The 20,090-nt window shown below is 43.1% G+C and overlaps 1 protein-coding gene across 4 annotated transcripts in view; it reads right to left on the bottom strand.

The window, feature by feature from the left end:
- The window catches only part of LOC134343457 (protein FAM184B-like), a 223,521-nt gene that overhangs the window by 91,337 nt on the left and 112,094 nt on the right, over window positions 1–20,090 (bottom strand). For all 4 annotated transcript variants that reach the window (XR_010017230.1, XM_063042166.1, XM_063042167.1 and 1 more), the window contains exons 2-3: window positions 13,891–14,733; window positions 10,388–10,523 (exon numbers count right to left, since the gene is read on the bottom strand). Coding sequence is in view for 3 of the 4 variants with exons in the window: in XM_063042166.1 (XP_062898236.1) it covers window positions 10,388–10,523; window positions 13,891–14,733 (979 nt within the window). In the remaining variant the exon portion in view is untranslated. The remainder of the gene's footprint in view (window positions 1–10,387; window positions 10,524–13,890; window positions 14,734–20,090) is intronic.

Raw genomic sequence — 20,090 nt, 5'->3', positions numbered from 1 at the left:
ATTACACCGATGAGCCTTACATCAGTGGCGGGCAATCCACTGAAGCGGATTCTTAGAGACACAATTTATAAGCATTTGCAGAAGCGTTGTCTGATTCAGTATAGTCAGCACAGCTTAGTGAGGGGCAGGTCATGCCTCATGAGCCTGATTGAATTCTTCAAGGCAGTGACAAAACAATTTGATGAAGACAGAGTGGCTGGTGTGGTGTATATGCATTATCATAAGTAGTTCAACAAAGTTGCCCACAGTAAGCTCAATCATAAAGTCAAGAGGCATGAGATTCAGGAAAACATGGCTGCATGTATCCATAATTAGCCCGCTCTTAGAAGGCAGGGGGTAGTAGATAGAATGGATTCTGCCTGGAGGTTGAAGGTTGGTCCCATGCCCTGGGACTCCTGTTCTTTGTGATGTTTATAAATGACTTGGAAGGATGATTTAGTAATTTTGCAGATGAATGAAGGCTGGTGGTTTTCTGTACAGTGTGGAAGGTTCTCTTGGTTATAATGGAACATTGATAGGATGCAAAGCTGGGCTGAGAAGTGACAGACTGAATTCAATCTGGAAAAGTGTGATGAACTTTGGAAGGTCAAACTTGAAGGCAGAGTACAAGGTTAAGGGCAGGATTCTTAGCAGCACTGAGGAACAGTGGGATCTTGGGCCCTTGTCTGTTGATCCCTCAAAGTTGCTGGGCAGGTTAATAGGTTGAAGGTATACAGTGTGTAGGGCCTTCATTAGTTAGGGAATTGAGTTCAAGAGCCAGAGGTAATTCTGCAGCTCTATAAAACTCTGGTTAAACCACACTTGGACTAGTGTGTTCTACTCTGGTCACCTTATTGCAGAAAGAATGCAGAAGCTTTAGAGGGGGTGCAGAGGAAATTTACCAGATGCTTCCTGGATTAGAGAGCATGTCTTATGAGGAAAGGTTGAATGAGCTAATGCTTTTCTCCTTGGAGCTTAGGTGAATGAGAGCCGACTTAATAAAGGTGGATAATATGATAAGAGAATGGACAGCCACAGCCTTTTTCCCAGGGTGGCAATGGTTAATATTAACTTGATTGGAGGAAAGTACAGAGGGGACTGTCAGAGGCAAGCTTTTTCATACAGGGAGTGGTAAGCGTGTAGAATGCCCTGCCAGGGGTGGTGGTAGAGGTGGATCCATCAGGGAGATTAGGAGACTCTTATATAGGCACATAAATGACAGAAAAAATGTAGCTCTAGATGAGAAGGAAGTGCTCAATCGATCGTGGTACGGACTAAAAGGCTGCACAACATCGTGGGCTATAATTTTCATTATGGATGATGCAAATGGGAGTTCAGTCATATCATATAAATAAGCCTTTCAGCCCAACTAATCCATGCTGACCAAGATGCCCATCCTGGCTACCCCCATTTGCCCACAATTGGCCCATATCCTTCTGAGATTTTCCCATCCATTTACCTGTGCAACTATCTTTTAACTGTTGTCATTCAACCTGCCTCAACCACTTCTGGCAGAGCATTCCATCCGCATACCACCCTCTGTGTGAAAACCCTGCTGCCCCCAGGTCCCTATTGAGTCCTTTCCCTCTCACCTTAAACTTATGCCACTAGTTCTTGATACCCCCAACCCTGGGAAAAAGACTGGGTACATTCACCCTTTCTATGTACCTCATGATGCTACACACACAAGATCATTCCTTCATCCTCTACGTTCTGCATGGGTACATACTCTTTGCAGTTTAGAAGCTTGTGTGATGGCCTTACTGAAACATAAGATCCCAAGTGGGGACATGACAGGATAGATGTTCATTTTGTTTTTACTAGTGGGAGAGTCTTGAATGAGGGTATGTATTACAATATACTCTAAGTGCCAGGTCATTCAAAATGAAGGGACAATAAAATCCTCTTTCACAGACAGTGGTGAATCTTCATAATTCTCTACCCCTGAGGGATCTGAAGGCTAAATCATTAGAAATGTTAAACCAAAGGTGGATTAATTTTTGAAAGATCAGAAATTCAGGGCCCTGTGGAACTGCCACAGGAGGGGTGTTGAGGCCAGCATTGATCAGCCATGATCATATTGAACACAGGGCAGGCTTAAGGAGCCTGGGGCCTACTCCTACTCCTATTTTCTGATGATCAACAAATAAACTCAACTATTTCTGCACAGCTATGACAGCTATATTAATTAAAAATCCACAAATTAGACTTAGGGATATCTGTCTGAAATGATTACTGCCCTATTGTTATAAGGGGGCGTTGGGAGCAGACCCAAAAGCAAGACACAGACACTGAAGTCCAAGGAACAAGACTAGGATTATTGAGATAGCAAGGTGAGTCAGGAAGAAACGACGCTGGACAGGGACACAGGCCCTGGACGAGACTAGGATTCAGGGCCTGCGCTGGGACTTGGGCTAGAACAGGGGCCCCAACCTTTTTTGCACCGCGGACCAGTGTAATATTGACAAAATTCTTGTGGACCGGCCGACCGGGGGGGGTGGGGTGTTCAAGTAGGGTTGCCAACTTTCTCACTCCCAAATAAGGGACAAAAATAGCATCAAATACGGGACACTTGTGTTTACTCCGGGAAGGACTACCATAACCATGAAGCCTTGCGCAGGCACTTGTGTGCGCATGTGTGTACGTGCCGATTTTTCTACAAATCGGTTTTAGCTTAATCTTCCCAATTCTCTTAAGTAAAATTACACTGTACATACATTATTTCTACTTTATATAGGCTGTGTATTTATCATATCATTCCTGCTTTTACTATATGTTAGTATTATTTTAGGCTTTATGTGTTATTTGGTATGATTTGGTAGGTTATTTTGGGTCTGGGAACGCTCAAAAATTTTTCCTATAGAAATTAATGACAATTGCTTCTGTGCTTTACGCCATTTCGGCTTACAAACGGTTTCACAGGTACGCTCTACCTTAGCAGGGGGAATACGGGACAAGGGCAGTCCAGTATGGGACAAACCAATTTAGCCCAATATACAGGATGTCCCGGCTAATACAGGACAGTTGGCAACCCGATGTTCAAGTTCAACAGTGCATGACAGGGAATGAGGAAAGGTGCAGCTGACTCATATCGTCAAATCATATCGTTTCCTCGCGGCCCGGTGGTTGGGGACCACTGGGCCAGAAGCACGGGACCTAGACGTGGAACTAGGAACAAGGAGCCTGGACCAGGAACATGGAACTCCGGAACCAGAGTCTGGACAAGGACCCAGAACCTGGGTCTTGGTTGGGACTCAGAACCTGGGTCTTGACTGGGAACCAGAACCCGGGCCTAGGCTAGGACTCGGGACTAGGATCTTGGCAAGGACAGGACGTGGCTACAGGACAGGACAAGGTACCCCAGCACAGGATGAGGAATCTCCAGCACCAGGCTGGGTGAGGAATCGGAACTAGATGAGGACACGAAGCTCTGATTTGGACATGGCTGGAACACGGCGCCTGGACTTGGTCTTGGAACACAGGGACACCGAGCCTTGGACGTGGACTGGACGCTCAGAGCCTTGGACGTGGACTAGACGAGGTACTCCAGGGCAGGAAGTGGCTCTTGGACCTGGTTTGGCTCGGCTCTTGGACTCAGCTTGGTTAGGTTCTTGGGTACAGAGCCAGGACTCCTCCTTGGAGTGCAGGGCCGGGACCCCTTTTAGGACGCAGGGCTGGGATGACTGCCGAGGAATCAGATGGGGACGATTCAGCACAGGACCAGGAACCTCCAGCACAGGACGAGGAACCGCCAGCACCGGGCTGGGCCAGGCACCAGAACTGGATGAGGACACAAAGCTCAGACTTGGACAGGGCTGGAACACAGCACCTGGACTTGGTCTTGGAACATAGAGCCTTGGACTTGAGCACAGGAACACAGAGCCAGGACCCCTCCTTGGGAACAGGACTAGGGCTGGGACTCTATTTTGACATGGACACTAAACACAGGGACACAAAGAGATAGTTCCAAACCCTACAATAGATAGTTTCTTATTTTGGCATAGCAAGGCTCTGGTCTCACTCCGCCAGTTGAACATGATGGGGATACTGACAAGGTTGCAGGCAGAGGTTCAGAAGGGAACAGTCCAGCCAGGAATCCTTGGTTTGAGAGGTATTTATGTGCCAGCCCAAAACGAGAATCAGGTACCTCAATTAAGGCACCCAATGGAACAAGGGAAAATGGGAAAATCTGGAATAAGGTATCGACGGACCGGACTGTGAACCGGAATGCAGACTTCACGGACCGAACCATGACACCTATAATGCAACTGGATTTGTTTCACTTGGCTGAACAACTTGTAGAAATGGATTTAGCAGACTTTAATATTTATTTTCATGCAACTCATCTCAAGAATTTGTGCCTGAAGCCATGAATTCTATGGGCATCTCTAGCTGGAGATTGAAGTTCTAAAATCCCTACAGAAAAATTTTCTCTTCTTTTGAGCAGGTGTATTTAGGTCTTGAACCAATGTTTCCTTGAGAGATACTGGGAAAATTATGATAATTAATGATGTGGGTAAGCCTGCCTATATACAATCCAATGCACCGAGGCTCAAAGCAGCCAATACTAAGGTTCTGCAGGAAAGCACCACAATAAGGAAGTTCCCTCAAACAATGAAAGGGGTTTCACCTCATGGAGCACGCGAATGGCAAAACCATGCTTTTTTTTGTGATTTTTCGTTAAAAGTTTACATTACAAAGTATAACAACCATGAATTTACATATTTTTGCACTTTTTCTTCCTTTGTATATAAAGTATATTTTATTATGAATAAAATCTAACTTTAAAATTAAAAAAAGGGTTTTTATCACAATCTGGTATTTGCACTATTACTGATACAAATGGATCTTGATTTATTTATTTATTTTCTTTAAATTCCTTAGCATTCATGATGGGATTTGCACTCACGTCTCAGAATCAATAGTCAAGGCTTCTGGCTACTCATCCAGACACAGAAACAGAAATATGCCCCTTTCCATTATGGCTAGTTTGTGCACAGGTTCTGAACACCAGCTGGTGGACAGTTCAATCATGGAGGAAGAATATTAGGAGGTGGTCTTGGCGATGGCGGAACATGGGTGAGGGAGAGTGAAGAGAAGGGTGGAACTGTCAACAGTACTTGTACCCTTTGGGAGAGAGCCTGATCATACACTGTGACTGTAGTTTTTCCCAGGTTGTGCAGTGGCAACAGCAGGCTCAGGTCAAGTCGAAGTTTGCACACCCAGTCATTACAGAGGACTCTAAAACACAATGACTCTCACAAATTTCTACCAATTTACCTTACCATGGAGAGCATTCTAACTGGTTAAATCACTGTCTGGTATAGAGGGGTCAGTGCACTGGGTTGGAAAAAGCTTCAGAAAATTGCAAACTCAGCCATCTCCATCACAGACACTAGTTTCCCCAGCATCAAGGACATCTTCAAAATGTCATGCCTCAGAAAGGCAGCATCCATCACTCGGGACCCCCATCACCCAGGACATGCCCTCTTCTCATTGCTACCATCAAGGAGGAGGTACAGGAGCCTGAATGCACACACTCAACATTTTAGGAACAGCGTCTTCCCTTCTGCCATCAGATTTCTGAACAGAGAATGAACCCATGCATACTGTCTCACTATTTTGTTCTCTCGCCCTTTGTACTACTTAATTTCTATGTATATATTTCATACTGTAATTTATAGTTTTTAATTAAATATTGCAAAGTACTGCTGCCACAACACACCATATTTTACGATATATACCAGTAATATTAAACCTGATTCTGAGGACTAATTGTCTTCTCTAAAAGTTACAGGGAAAGGTTTTTTTACATATAAAGCAACAATCTGTGGGTCATTTTAATTCACATCTAGTTTGCTGCTTTCAATGTGACGTACTTCGCATTTTGTTGCAAGTTAATTTTGGAAGTTGTAAATAAAACCTATCTAATTTCTATCAGCAATTAATTAATGAGGCACACTGTATATCATCATACATTCAAAACACATGGGGAATTGAGCTGTGTAACTTGTGAAAGGGAGTACCTGGTTCAATTTCATAATGATTGGGGCATCAACAAGAATTGGGTGCAGACAATAACTAGACATATTTTACATGTGCTAACTTAGGTAAGAAGGTCTGGCAGATAGCATCTGGCTGAATACCTCATTGCCAGATCTGACCAACGAACACAGAGACCTCACTTGGTTGGTGGTGAGAGGAGCCTCCACTGTCATTGTCTTCCTCGGGAGATGTCACATCAGCCTCAATGTACACTTCCCTAAGAATGGCTGTAGTAAGGGAGAGATGGTCACCCACCTCTTTGCAGGCACTGAATTTGTTAAGAGGGTGAGGAGAAGGATGGTCCATGCCATAGTTTGTCCCCAGCAGTTGTGTGCCGGAAGACTCTTTGACCTACGGGCTGTTTCACACTGAGACGGACAACTAGAAGGCCATCAACTTGGTGAAAGACCCCCTTTGGTCTTCCAGCGCAGCAAGATATCTGTAAGGGAATGCTGTGGACTGGCATAGCAATGTGATATTCAACTTCCACGTCACCCAGTCTGGCTTCTGGTTTCCTATAGATGCCAGGAAGCATGAAGAGGCAGTGGTCAGGGAAAAGCACTGGTGCGACATCAGTGGATCTGAACGTGACTGCCTTCAATGTGAAGCAGAAGTCTATCTGGGGCTGTCCTGAGCTGCCCAAGTATGTTATGGTTCAGCTCCCCCTGCAGGGGTGCTGAAGGTGAGACACATATTTGCATCTTTAACCATTTCCATCAGGAGTCTAGAGCTGCTGCCCAGCCTCCTGTCGGTACTACTGAATTGTCCAGCTACGTCAACAATGTGTTTTAAGTCTTCAGCCAGAATGGAGTGTGTCTGGTAGGGATTTTGCTGCCGTGTGGAGGACAGCTGAGGCATACATATTAATTAGCTGCAGCAGACTGTTGTGGTATTTTACACCAGCCATATGGAGCTGTCCACCTACTGCGTTGTTGACACCAGTGACAGAGAAGTTGCCTCCCCACAGCAGAATCCCCACATTATCATTTCCCACCCCATTCCCCCCCCCCGACCATACAGACAATTCCTGGGACCATGGTCTGGGTCCCTTGTAGCAGTGCTGGGGGAGATAAGTGCATAGTCCTTTCTCCTGGAGCTGTGCTGCTCCTGTTTTCCAGGATCTGGCAGTCATGGAAGGTTGACAGATTGGGAGCTCGAGGTTGGTCTTTCCTTCAGTCCTGGTCTCAGTCTTTTCTGGTATCTCCATACTGGTAGAGAGTGAGTCAGCATTTTTCTGGGGGCTGTGGCATTGGCTCCACCTCTTGTTGCCTACGCTGAGGTACAGACACAGCTAGGCAGGTTTTATAGAGATTGCAGCTTTTGCTTTCTCTGCAGTCCTGCTTGCAGATGACTGTACTGCATTGGGCTACCACAGCTCCAGGTCTGTTGCAGCTACGACACAGTCTGGGTTGAGCAGGCACATGCCACGTAACCGTGGTTCTCTACGATGGCAAACACTGAAGGTGTGTTGATGACGGCTCCATTAGCATCTACCCTTAACTGAACCTTCACCTGGTACTTGCTAGTCCATGTCCCAAACAGGTCCTCAAAGTCCACGCAGCTCCCTGCTCCCTCGAAGTAACAAGCTAGAAAGGTGAAGACATGCACAATGGGCTGATTTGAACATGTGGGTTGTGCAAGTGGCCAACATCACGTCCTTCTTGGTTGGGAGAGTGAAGGATAGCTACACCTTCCTCGGTGTTAGTGGAACCTCATTCCTCTCCTCCTGAGAGTCCAGTAACATCTTCTGCCAACCCACTGGGTGCTTGAAGGTAATGTCAAAGTACCCATTACTTGGTAAGTCTGGGAGGGAGTAGATAAATTTACTTAGAGATACAGTGTGGAGCAGGCCCTTTCAGCCCAATGAGCTGAATCACCCAGCATTTCACCTATTTGACACTAGCCTAATCACAGGACAATTTACAATGACCATTAACCTACTAACTGGTACATCTTTGAACTGTGTCCTTCACCTTGAGCTTGCAGCACTCCAGCTGGATCTTCTTGATCAAGAGGTCCCTGGTGAAAGGGTTCCCCTCACTGAGGTCCTTATGTGCCACCTTCACAGTGTTTCAGATCCTCTGTCCTCCTCCCGAGGCGTTCGTCACTGCAGTCACCCTGATGGGTCTGGTCGGCTATCGCAAGTTTAGTTGATGGAAAGAGGTGTTAGCTTTGTATCCTAACTAACATTAGGATCCAGACTTACGTCAGCAGGTTAAGCTATCATTAGGCAGCTACTTGATTGCAGAGAGTCACTGTTGTCTTTCTTCTTCAACATCTGAGTTCACCCACGAATCTGCTTCGTAGATCAGTCTCTGTGATAACAGTCCTGCTAGATCTTGGGAAATTGGCCCTGGTGATCACCAATTGTCCCCTGCCATGTAAGCCCCAAAAACCTTTAGCCAAAGGGGAAAGATTTATACAATAGTAAGATTGTATCAGTTCTGGTCACCTCAAGGATGTGGAAGCTTTAGAGAGAATGCAGAGGAGATTTACCAAAGTGCTACCTGGATTAGAGAGCATGTCTTATGATGAAAGATTGAGCGAGCTTGGGCTTTTTCTCTTTAGAGGAAAGGAGGATGAGAGGTGACTTGACAGAGGCGTATAAGATGATAAGAGACTATGGTGAACAGCCAGAACCTTTTCCCCAGAGTGGAAATAGCTAATATGAGAGGAGGATAGTTTAGGGAGAATTAGTGAGGCAAGTGTTTTACTCAGTGAAAGGTGGGTACATGGAACACACAACCAGGGGTGGTGGTAGAGGCAAATACACTAAGGATATTTAAAAGACTCTGAGATAGGCACATGATGAAAGAAAAGTGGATGGCTATGCAGGAGAGAAACTTTAAGTTGATATTGCAGTAGGTTGAGAGGTCGGCATAACATTGTGGGTCAAAGAGCCTTGCAGTGCTATATTGTTCTATGTTCTATGAAGAGAACCTGGAGTAAACTTATCCTGAGAGAACCAAGTTTCTGATTATGGTCTCTCCCCTGAAAGTGTTGTTCACAGAAGGAAACAAACTATTCTGAGTCTGTGCTGGTTTAGTGAGACCTTTAATCCATTTCAGTGTGGATGATTATCAATTACTTTCTGAGTGAGTTCATCAAGCCACTCAGTTCTGAGTTTATTAGAGATTGGCAACATATGGGGCAGGCAGTACCACTTATATCCTATATTCAAATGAGCAAAATATTGTGCAAGTTCATTAGAACTGGCTGGCACTTTCGGTGGCGGGGGTGGGGGGGCTCTTCTGTATTTGTATCAACAGCCAAATTTTGTTGGCTTCCAGAATCACTTTCACCACTGATTTCAGCCACCAAAAAAACCTTCCATTTAATGAAAGAGGTAAGGTTTTGCTTGTACAGGGAGAATATGTTTCTGGAGGTAAGACCAGGTATAAGATGTCCAGGATTGTAAAAACAGGGCCGCTCAACATTTCTTAAAGAGCTGTTCCTCACAGTTAAGTGAAAGCTTGGGAATACATTATGTCAGCTAAGCTGAGGAATGTGGGATAAGTGGCAATTTAGGAGAAAGTAAATCATTTTCTTTCAAGCTGAACTCTTGCATCTCCCAAAGCAGAGTTACAGTTTCCTGAGCAAGTCAATGTGTCTCACAGACATAATAGGCACAACTTAATGGCTATAACTTCATACATTGTGGGATGAACTGTGTAGTTTAATACCTCTATAGGAGTGCTTATTCTTCATTAAGATATGGCACCAGTGTCACTGTTTCCTGCAGAAAATTTATAAGACAGGAGGAAATACAGTCCATCATATAAATTTATTTACTTAATGAGATACAGCACAGAGTCGGAGCTTCCAGCCCTTCAAGCCACACTGCCCAGCAATCCTCTAATTTAATCTGAGCCTAATAACGGGACAATTTACAATGACCAATTAACCTACCAACTGGTAGGCCTTTGGACTGTGGGAGGAAACCAGAGCACCCGGAGGAACCCACATGGTCACGGGGAGAACATACAAACACCTACAGGCAGTGGCAGGAATTGAACCTGGGGTCACTGGTACAATAAAGCGCTGTGCTAACCACTACGCAACCGTGCTAAAATAGCTACCCAGTGTCAAGCTTTTGGTTCATATTCCTGTGGTCATACCACTTCACAGACGTATACAAGTTTCTGTTCTGATCCTTTAGGATAACTTTTATAGAAAGCATGTACTACTTTTTGACAAATTCTTGTGTTCAACAGAACAATCTAGGGGTACAATGAAGTGCTAAAGGCAGCAATTCTGAGCAGAAGCTGATGGCCACAGGTGGGTCATCCATTGGACAAATTAGTTCTTGTAATCTCCTTGCATTGCCATCTTCTTGACAGTGGAATCGACAAAGTTACCCTACCTGCTTTATGGGTTAATTCAGCTTTCTGTTCTGAAAGTCTCCCTCTCAAAAGCTGAGCTTCATCTTCCATCTTCTGCAGATTTTCACTTGACGTTGCCAATTTAGTGTCTGCTTTCTGAAGTTGTTTTTCCAAATCCTAAAATGAATATTAAAAATATATGATTATGTGGAAAACCTGGTAGTTTCAGAATCAGAATCAGGTTTAACATCACTGGCATATGTCATGAAATTTGCTATTTTGCAGCAGTACACTGCAATGCAGACTAACTACAAAGTATAAATTACAATAAGAAAATATTTTAAAGAATAAAAATCACATTAAGTAGTGAACAAACTTTCCTATAGCTGCTTGTTTGAATGTGATATCAATGTACAACTCTGAAATGTATTGCAGTTAGGTTGAATTCATAGTCTTTCCATCTAGTAAATGTTTTCAATCTGTAAACATTTTTAGATTATACTTTGGAAGGTTTACATTATGTCTAAAACTATGTACAATACAAGGTTAAGGTATGGTGTATATTTTGTAGAACATCAGACTCATTTAGGGGAGGGAGAGAGAGAGTGAGAGTGAGAGCAGGAGGGAGGAGGGGAGAGGGGGAGGGGGGAGGGGAGAGGGGAGAGGGGAGAGGGGAGAGGGGAGAGGGGGAGAGGGGAGAGGGGAGAGGGGGAGAGGGGAGAGGGGGAGGGGGAGGGGAGAGGGGAGAGGGGAGGGGAGAGGGGAGAGGGGAGAGGGGAGAGGGGAGAGGGGGGAGAGGGGGAGTGGGGGGAGAGGGGGAGAGGGGAGAGGGGAGAGGGGAGAGAGGGTAGAGGGGGAGAGAGAGAGAGACAGAGGGAAGGGGTTGGAGAGGAGAGGGAGAGAGAAAGAGAGAGGGGGAGAGAAAGAGAGAGAGAGAAACAGAGGGAGAGAGAGGAGATGAGGGAACATAGCAGTTATTACACATTTTGTGGTTGCATGGAGAGTACGATGAGATGGGAAGTGATTGGTGGAGATAGAAAAGCAGATGAGGGAATGGCCCCTATGTGGAGATTCCATGGCCAAACACATCTTCGCCTTCTTTCTATTTTTAGTGTTCCATAGGGACCATTATGTGCGTCTCTTCTCAAAGATGCTGCCTAACCCGCTGAATACCTCCAGCATTTTCTGTTGTTATTTCAGATTTCCGACATCTATCGATTTTTGCTTTAAATTTCAATAATTATTTTACAAGGACATTATTCCCTGCTGATTTTCCTCTGCATTGCCATGTAGAGAAACAATTATACTGGAATCTGAAATGTACCAGTGCAGGTCACTTTATTAATTTTTACGATCAGAAAACATTTTTGCATAATCTGCTCTCTTTGCTTATCAACACATGAATTTGGAGCAGGTTTCGTCCACATGACCCATCAAGCCAGTTCTTTCATTTAATAAGATTATGGTTAATCTGATTAAAACTCAGACCTGTGTTCCTGATTCATGGTTCTCAAAGAAAAAATATTTGTTTTATCTTTCTCTCATGGGCAACCACTTATTTTAAAGCAGTGACCTCTAGTTCTAAGTTCTCCCGTAGAAAGAACCATCTCTGTTATACCCATCGTGAATAGTATCTGGAAATTATAAATACTGTACTGTTTACTAAATAGAATCCATTGTTGGTGAAGCAAATGAGATGACTATAGATAATCTTTAACCTTGAGCCTCCTGGTAGCTCATGTGTTCAATGAATGGCAAAATAAGATGATCCCAGGTTCAATTCTACAGTCTGTGATAACTGTTGGCCCTTAACTGCGATAGCAGTAGAAATATTACAAATGATCACTGGGCTCCTTGCAAATTAGCATATGTTTGTCACGGGTTCAATTACTAATTCTGACCTAACTCAGGGACACTTCTGGAAAATGCTACTGGCTGAATATTGGGTTGTAAATGCACACCTGGCTTTGGTGCATTCACTGTCAGGGTCTCAGCTGAACCTCAGCAAGGAAAGGCTAAGGAGTTACATTGTGATGGACAGGAGACACCAAAAGGGTCCTTATATGAATCATTTCTTCAGATCCCATAACTGAGATATGATTTATCCACTGAATGCTATTAAAATACAGAAGACACAACTTGCAGTAATATGGCTGCTTTTAATATAAAAGAAAATCCCAAATATTTTCTCAGATAAGGGAAGGAAATGTTCCATGTGAGGAAAGGTAATGAGCTGGGACAAAACTTTGTGGAAGTCATTAAAATGAGGAACATGTTTATGAGCAGTAGAACATCTTTAGCAAGGGGGCATTCGAAAGGATGGTTAAAAATTCTAGTGCTGATATTGGTTTGAGGGAAGGGCAGAGGATTGGGAATAGGAGAAGCCGAGGGAAGAGGGAGACATACCAGCAGTGAACATACCAGCCTAGAAATTGGATTGCACACTTTTTTAGTGCACTAAACACATGCTGTGTTTACAACTAACACCTAATCGAACATCCTACAAAAATCCATGAAATTGGTACCCCAGTTTCATGCCTAAAGAGGACCCCGTTGTTTCCATCAGCACTAACATGAAAGCTCACAAAGGCTGGGTTTTGTTGAACAGATCAGACTTTAAAGAAACTCTAACTCAGCTGCAGGATACTTGTATTAAAAGCTCTGGTGAGCAAAGAAAGACACAGGGGACACAGTGATCTTCTGTGAAAAGTTCCTTCCTACAAAAATACAAGAAACTCTGCAAATGTTGGAAATCCAGAGCAACACACACAAAATGCTGGAGGAACTCAGTTTCTCAAACATTATATGTGCATTCCTCTTACACGTCCGCTTGACCTGGTTGCTTCTCTCCTTGTGAGAGGCTCCAAGCCACTGAGAACTGCAGATGACCACAGGACAGGGGTGCAGCCTGCAATTCCAATGCAAATTAAATAAACAGCTAAAGGACAACCAGTGGTATCGTTTCCACTATCACCACCAGTGAAAATGAGGCTGACATGTCCTGCGTACATCAATGTCACAGTGTGGATCTTTTGAATGACATTTCACTGGGGATTTCAGGGAGATGTACTTCCAGATTTTTAAGTGAGTCTTCGACAGAGGGGTAGCTTGCACCTGAAAACTGCAATTTTTGCAGGCAATGGAGGAAACCTGCAGTGCAGGACTTGTGACATCAAAGGTACAACACTGTTACCATGTAAACAGCAACTGCAGTAAATTGAAGTACATTGAAGTGCCGGGCAATTTCACCTGAAACTGATCTCTAGAGTGACCTACTTGGGTGAAATTTGCAATTCGTGCATGAAAGCTTTCCTTCTAATAGATTCAATCTTTAGGCTCCAAAACGCCAAACAACACACTTGTGTTGAAGCTGTAACAAGTATGTCATCCCACTGTATAAGTAGTCTCCAAAATGTGAACCCTGCTGGAAGGATGCATCAAAATATATTAATTCCCCTGATAATCAATGAAAATGGCACTGAAGAATTTACAGCTGATTAATTTGCTTTAAGGGCAGTGAAACATTTCGAGTACACTTGCTCACCTGGATTTTGAGCTCTGCAGTGTTCAGCAGTTCCTGATATTTCTGACATTGGGTTTTAGACTCATGCATAATTTGGTCCTTGAGTTCTATATCTCTCTCCAGTTTCTTCAGTCTTAGCTGCAGTGCCACCTCCTGAGCTTGCAGGCTCTTCTTCTGTCCGGTCTGCCACTGTTTCAGTGTCTCAGTTACTGACTGCTGCAGAGCCTTTTTCAGAGCTTCCAGTTCCTTTTGATGTGAGACTTGCAGTTTGCTGACTTTTTTCTCAAATTCTGTGGTTAGTCTCATTTTTTCTGATTTTAGGACTTCCAGCTCTTGGTTCAAGCACTGAATATCCATTTTGTGCTTCTCTTCTAATTTAAACTTTTCATTGAAGCAGCCTCGGAGCACTTTGCAATTTTCCTGCAGGCTTTCTGACTCTTGGCTTACTTTCACAATCTCTGTTATTGCTGACTGTTTGTCTTGCTCTAGCTTGTGCTGAATTTCCATGAAGTGTTGCAGGTTGCTCTCAAACTCCTTCTTGATATTAAGCATCTCCCTCGACAGTGCCACTATTCTTTCTGCATGTTCTCTCTCCATGTTCTTTTCCCGCTCTGCTACTTGCTGTTTGTAAACCTCAAACTGTGTCAAGACCTCTTCCTTGGCTTTCTTGTGTTTCTCCAGGGTATCCTCAAGAGACTGAATTTGATGTCTGAAATCTATTTCCTCCCTCACTCTGTTCTTGTATTTTGAGATCTTACTCTGTGTCTCAGCAAGGATGTGTTGGATCTCCTCCTGGTGAACTTCCTTAAGAGCCTGCAGGGAAGCCTCATGCTCATCGCTTTTGGTATTTAGTGCATAGATGACCTATAAAAACATGAAGATACAAGGTGGTTAAAATAATGTGATATTAGACAGTTGAAATAAAAACAAAATCATGAAGCTTGCACATCCAATCGCAAACAAGAGACAAACTGCAGATGATGGAAATCCAAGCAAAACACACACAAAATGCGAGAGGAACTCAGCAGGCCAGGCAGCATCTATGGAAAAAAGTACAGTCAATATTTCATTCCGAGACCCTTCATCAGGACTGGAAAAAAACATGAGGAGTTAGAGTAAGAAAGTGGGGAAGGGGAAGAAGAAACTTAAGGTGATAGGTGAAACCTGGAGGGGGAGGGGTGAAGTAAAGAGCTGGGAAGTTGAATGGTGAAAAAGATACAGGGCTGGAGAAGGGGGTATCTAATAGAAGAAGACAAAAGGCTATGGAAGAAAGAAAAGGGGGAGAAGCACCAAAGGGAGGTGATAGACAGATAAGGAGTTAAGATGAGAGAGGGGAATGGGGATGGGGAATGGTGACCAGAGGCAGTGGTGGCGGGGGGGGGGCATTACTGGAAGTTTAAGAAATTGATGTTCATGCCATCAGGTTGGAGGCTACCCATACAGAATAGAATAGGTTGCTCCTCCAACCTGAGTGTGGTCTGATTGTGACATTAGAGGAGGCCATGGACTGAGATGTTGGTATGGGAGTGGGAAGTGGAATTAAAATGAGTGGCCACTGGGAAATCCCGCTCTTTCTGGTGGACGGTGCGTAGGTGCTTGGTGAAGTGGTCTTGAAATCTGCACTAAGTCTCACCGATAGCCACACCGGGAGTTCTGGATACTTGAAATGTGTATGTCTGGTCAGAATTTGAAAGAGGAAGATTAAGGGCGATGGTGGTGGGTCTGTTGTTTGTCCTGTTGTACCTTGGTACTTGGCATAAAATGGAACCAGGGAGAGTAGGAAGTGGCAATTTCTGATTCTAAGTGGAGCAGCAATTGGCTTGCACATTCTCTGCCAGTCAGAAAATGGATTCTTGAGCAGAGGCTGTATTATGTGTGTAGCATGACAAGCACACACAGAAAAGCTTCTCATTGGATTTTGGTACACATGACAATAATGCAAGCAACACCAATAACAGTGACAGGGATTGAACACTTTCAGCTAGCAAAATCTCAGGCCGGTAACCTCCAATTATTTGTCCACTGGGGATGAAAAGTTGCAACCTGCACACCAGTAATACTGGAACTTTCATTGCCTACAACTTCTGTTCCAAACTGAAATGCAGAATCAGAATCAGCAATGGAATAACCATTAGGGTATTTGATGCAGGACATCAACAATTGCTTATCTATGGTTAACTCATGGATGGCATGGCTATGTAATACGTTTTCAGTACACAGAAGAATGAGAGGCTGTGAACAGAAAGAGTGAGAGTAAGGGAAATACAGCTCAAAAGGATATAGAGAGAATTCATCTACATTTAAAATTAGTTTAATGCCATTGTATTAAATATTCAAATCAAATAATTAATTCATACAGTCTGCTTTGTTGAAAGAAAAGGCCCATGGTAACATAATTGTTTACACTTATGATAATGAAGAAGCACAGATTTCAAAAAAGATGGAGACAGAGGCAGAGAGAAAATCACAGACAGAGCAAAGACAATTTCTTCTTTCAATCTGGTTTGAGTCCTATGAAAAATTGCAAATTTAAAGTAGTGAAGCAATTAAGGCTTCTTTGGTGGTGAAGGAGAGAGCAGGACTGAAACTGACAGCGGGTAAAATCAGAGGAATCAGAATCAGATTTAATATCAGTGACATATGTCATGGAATGTGTTGCTTTGCAGCAGCAAAACATTGCAATACCAAATAATAACTATGATTTATAAATATATACATCATATTGAATAAGTAGTACAGAAAGTGAGGAAAAATATTAGAAGGGTACGAGTAGGTTCTAGTCTCTTGGCTCCTGCTATTCAAGTGGCAAGATGGTATACATTGGAATTACATCAGTGCGTACTATGAAGAAGTATGCCAGTGAGTACCGTGTGGACCAGCAGAGTGCCATTGGATAAGTCAAAGTCAAAATCAAGCTGATGTGCAAGAGCAATACAGGAATATAGTGTCAGATACACAACGTACCTGAGGAAACATAAATTAAGCATAAATTATTCATTTTTTAAAAACAAGAAATAACACAAATAGATTTTTGCCTAAAGTAATCAAAGTGTTACTAAGTTGTAGTGATTAAGGTGTTGTCAGTTGGTTCAAGAACCAAATGGTTGAAGGGAAACAGCTGTTCTCGAACTTGGTGGTCTGGGACTTCAGGCTTCTGTACCTCCTGCCTGATGACAGCAAGGTACAGAGCTATATGGTTTCAATCAGACTAACCAGAAATAAATGTAATTCCAGATCGATGTTTAACAAATAGATCATAGGTAATAGATCCAAAGGAATAACCAGTTCATACTCACAAAATAGCTATCCTACATAACCACTGAGCCCTCTGTGATCATGCAAAACAAAACGATGGCCACTTAAAATCTTTCTACTGATACTTTTCAGAAACTACTAAATGGGGATTTTAGGATTTTAAAAGTTCAATACAAAATTTTATCTGTATCTTGTGTAAATTTTCATTTACTGTAAATTGAAACAAGTATTCTGGCTTAATTTATACCTAGTGAATCTTTTTGGTGCATGCTTTCTCGTATTCCTCCAGAAGAGTGGCCTTTTGATTACATAGGAATAAGATCTTCCGAACACAGTGCATTTCTTCATTAGGATTTGCACTCTGTTTGAACTTTAACATATCTTAACCAGTCCTAAGCCTTCCCATTCATCAGATTATAACCTATCTGCCCAGATATTCAATCTCTAGCTGTCTTCTTTAATCATTCTGCATGGCCAAACATGTTTCTAGCTATATTTACTTATTTGCACTATCAAACATTTAAGCTGTTACTGTGCAAAGCTTTGATCATGTAAACATCCAGCTACATGACTTTGAAACCATTGAAGAAATGTGATTATCTTTAAGCTTCGTAACACAGTCCATCTAAATACAAAAAAAACCGCTTTTGATTTTTTATTACGGCTGCTTTGAATTTTGAATAGGTTCTTTTTGTATTCTGAGGTCATTAACTCATATTAAAATACAATTACAAGAACGGTAACTCAATTCACTCCATTCCCTAACTCCATTTAAGCTAGAATAAACGAGATTCCAAGCTGTACAACCATAACCAAATCAAAGCAAAATTGATTCAGTCTTCATCCAAATCCTACACATGAATTTCCAAGAATGTAGTCAGCACTAGGAACCAAAATGATTTGCTAATAACGATGCTTTTGCACCATAACATCAGCAATTGCATGGCTAGAAAAAAAAGAGCCTGCATTTATTTTAAAAATTGACTCAGGCATTCATATCCATTCAGAAACTTTATTCCCTGATAGCATTAATCAACTTTCCTTGTTTCATTTTGCTATACCACTTGTCATGATTAGTTGAAGGTGCTGGCAATTAGATAGTTCTGTAGAATTAATTTCTTTCCCAAATCACTTCCAATCTTATCTATAAGCAGTATTAATATTCACTAGCTGTATGCAATTTACTAGTGGCAAATTAAATCTGAGAGATTACAAAGTATGATCAGCATTTGCCTGAATATTGTGCAATTACATTCCATTAATCCATGTTTAATTGTTCCTTTGCCAAGGGGTTATGCACAATTATTTCATTGTATTCCTTACTTTGGAAGCACCAAAAGATTAAGAATAAACAGGCTAAGTAGGAAATAAAGCTAGGGCTACACCAACTCCCATTAAAGTCCATCTCTGCTGCTTCTCTCCAGAATGTGTCTGTGCAGTTCAGATTCAAGAGACAATGGTTTGGAAGTGACGTTTTGCATTAACGCTGTCCCTTTGGAATCAGACTTGCAAACTTATGCTAAGGTGGCATATGGATGATAGAAAAATAGAGGGTTTTGTGGAAGGGAAGGATTAGATTGATCTTATAGCAGGTTAAATGGTTGGCTGAAGGGAGTGTGCAGTGCTGTAAATGTTCTATGCTTTTAAATATGCAAATGCTCTCATCATGGTAAATGTAACTACAGTCCTCAGTTTCAGACCAAAGTGCCGACTAATGCACAGATGACTGTAGTTCAACTCGGAAAGCTATCTCTTAAAGGATACTCAATGCTATACTGAAAATTTTAGTGAAGATCACGCCAGATCCTCTGTCACTGAGGCGTGCATAATGAGACCATGTCACTGGGGTGGCAAGGTAGTGTAGTGGCTAGCACAACTCTTTACCGTACCAGCGACCCGGGTTTAATTCACGCCGCTGGCTGTAAGGAGTTTGTACGTTCTCCCCGTGACTGTGTGGGTTTCCTCCAGATGCTCCAGTTTCCTCCCACACTTCAGGTAGGTTAATTAGTCAGTGTTAATTGTCCCGTGATTAGGTTAGGATTAAACTGGGTGATTGCCCGGCAGCATGGCTCTAGGGCAAACGCTGTGCTGTATCTCAATAAAATAAAAGGTATTCTGAATGGTGGGTACATTGGGTAAAACATGCCAATGATATTGCACCTCCCACAAGTTTGCTAGGATGAAATGCCTCCCAATGGTGACCCAAGAAACATGTAACTCACAGATCAGCATCCACAGCAATACCAGGGGTGATTGATAAGTTTGTGGCCTAAGGTAGAAGGAGTCAATTTTAGAAAACCTAGCACATTTATTTTTCAACATAGTCCCCTCCTACATTTACACACTTAGTCCAGCGGTCGTGGAGCATACGGATCTTGGACCTCCAGGAAGTGTCCACAGCAGGGGTGATTGATAAGTTCGTGGCCTAGGGCAGAAGGAGATGGTATCTGTCCCCCACTTTTTCTACCCTACATCGACGACTGCATTAGCGCTGCTTCCTGCATGCATGCTGAGCTCGCTGACTTCATTAACTTTGCCTCCAGCTTTCACCCTGCCCTCAAGTTTACCTGGTCCATTTCCAACACCTCCCTCCCCTTTCTCCCGGAGATAGCTTATCTACTGATGTCTACTATAAGTCTACTGACTCTCACAGCTATCTGGACTATTCCTCTTCTCACTTTGTCTCTTGCAAAAATGCCATCCCCTTCTCGCAATTCCTCCGTCTCCGCCGCATCTGCTCTCAGAATGAGGCTTTTCATTCCAGGACGAGGGAGATGTCCTCCTTTTTTAAAGAAAGGGGTTTCCCTTCCTCCACCATCACTCTGCTCTCAAACGCATCTCCCCCATTTCATGCACATCTGCTCTCACTCCATCCTCCCACCACTCCACTAGGAATAGGGTTCCCTTTGTCCTCACCTACCACCCCACCAGCCTCCAGGTCCAACATATAATTCTCCGTAACTTCT

This window comes from Mobula hypostoma, chromosome 3 (assembly GCF_963921235.1).
Source record: "Mobula hypostoma chromosome 3, sMobHyp1.1, whole genome shotgun sequence".
Lineage (NCBI taxonomy): Eukaryota > Metazoa > Chordata > Chondrichthyes > Myliobatiformes > Myliobatidae > Mobula > Mobula hypostoma.
The sequence above is the reverse complement of the archived record's forward strand: the minus strand, read 5'-3'. Positions and strand labels throughout refer to the sequence as shown.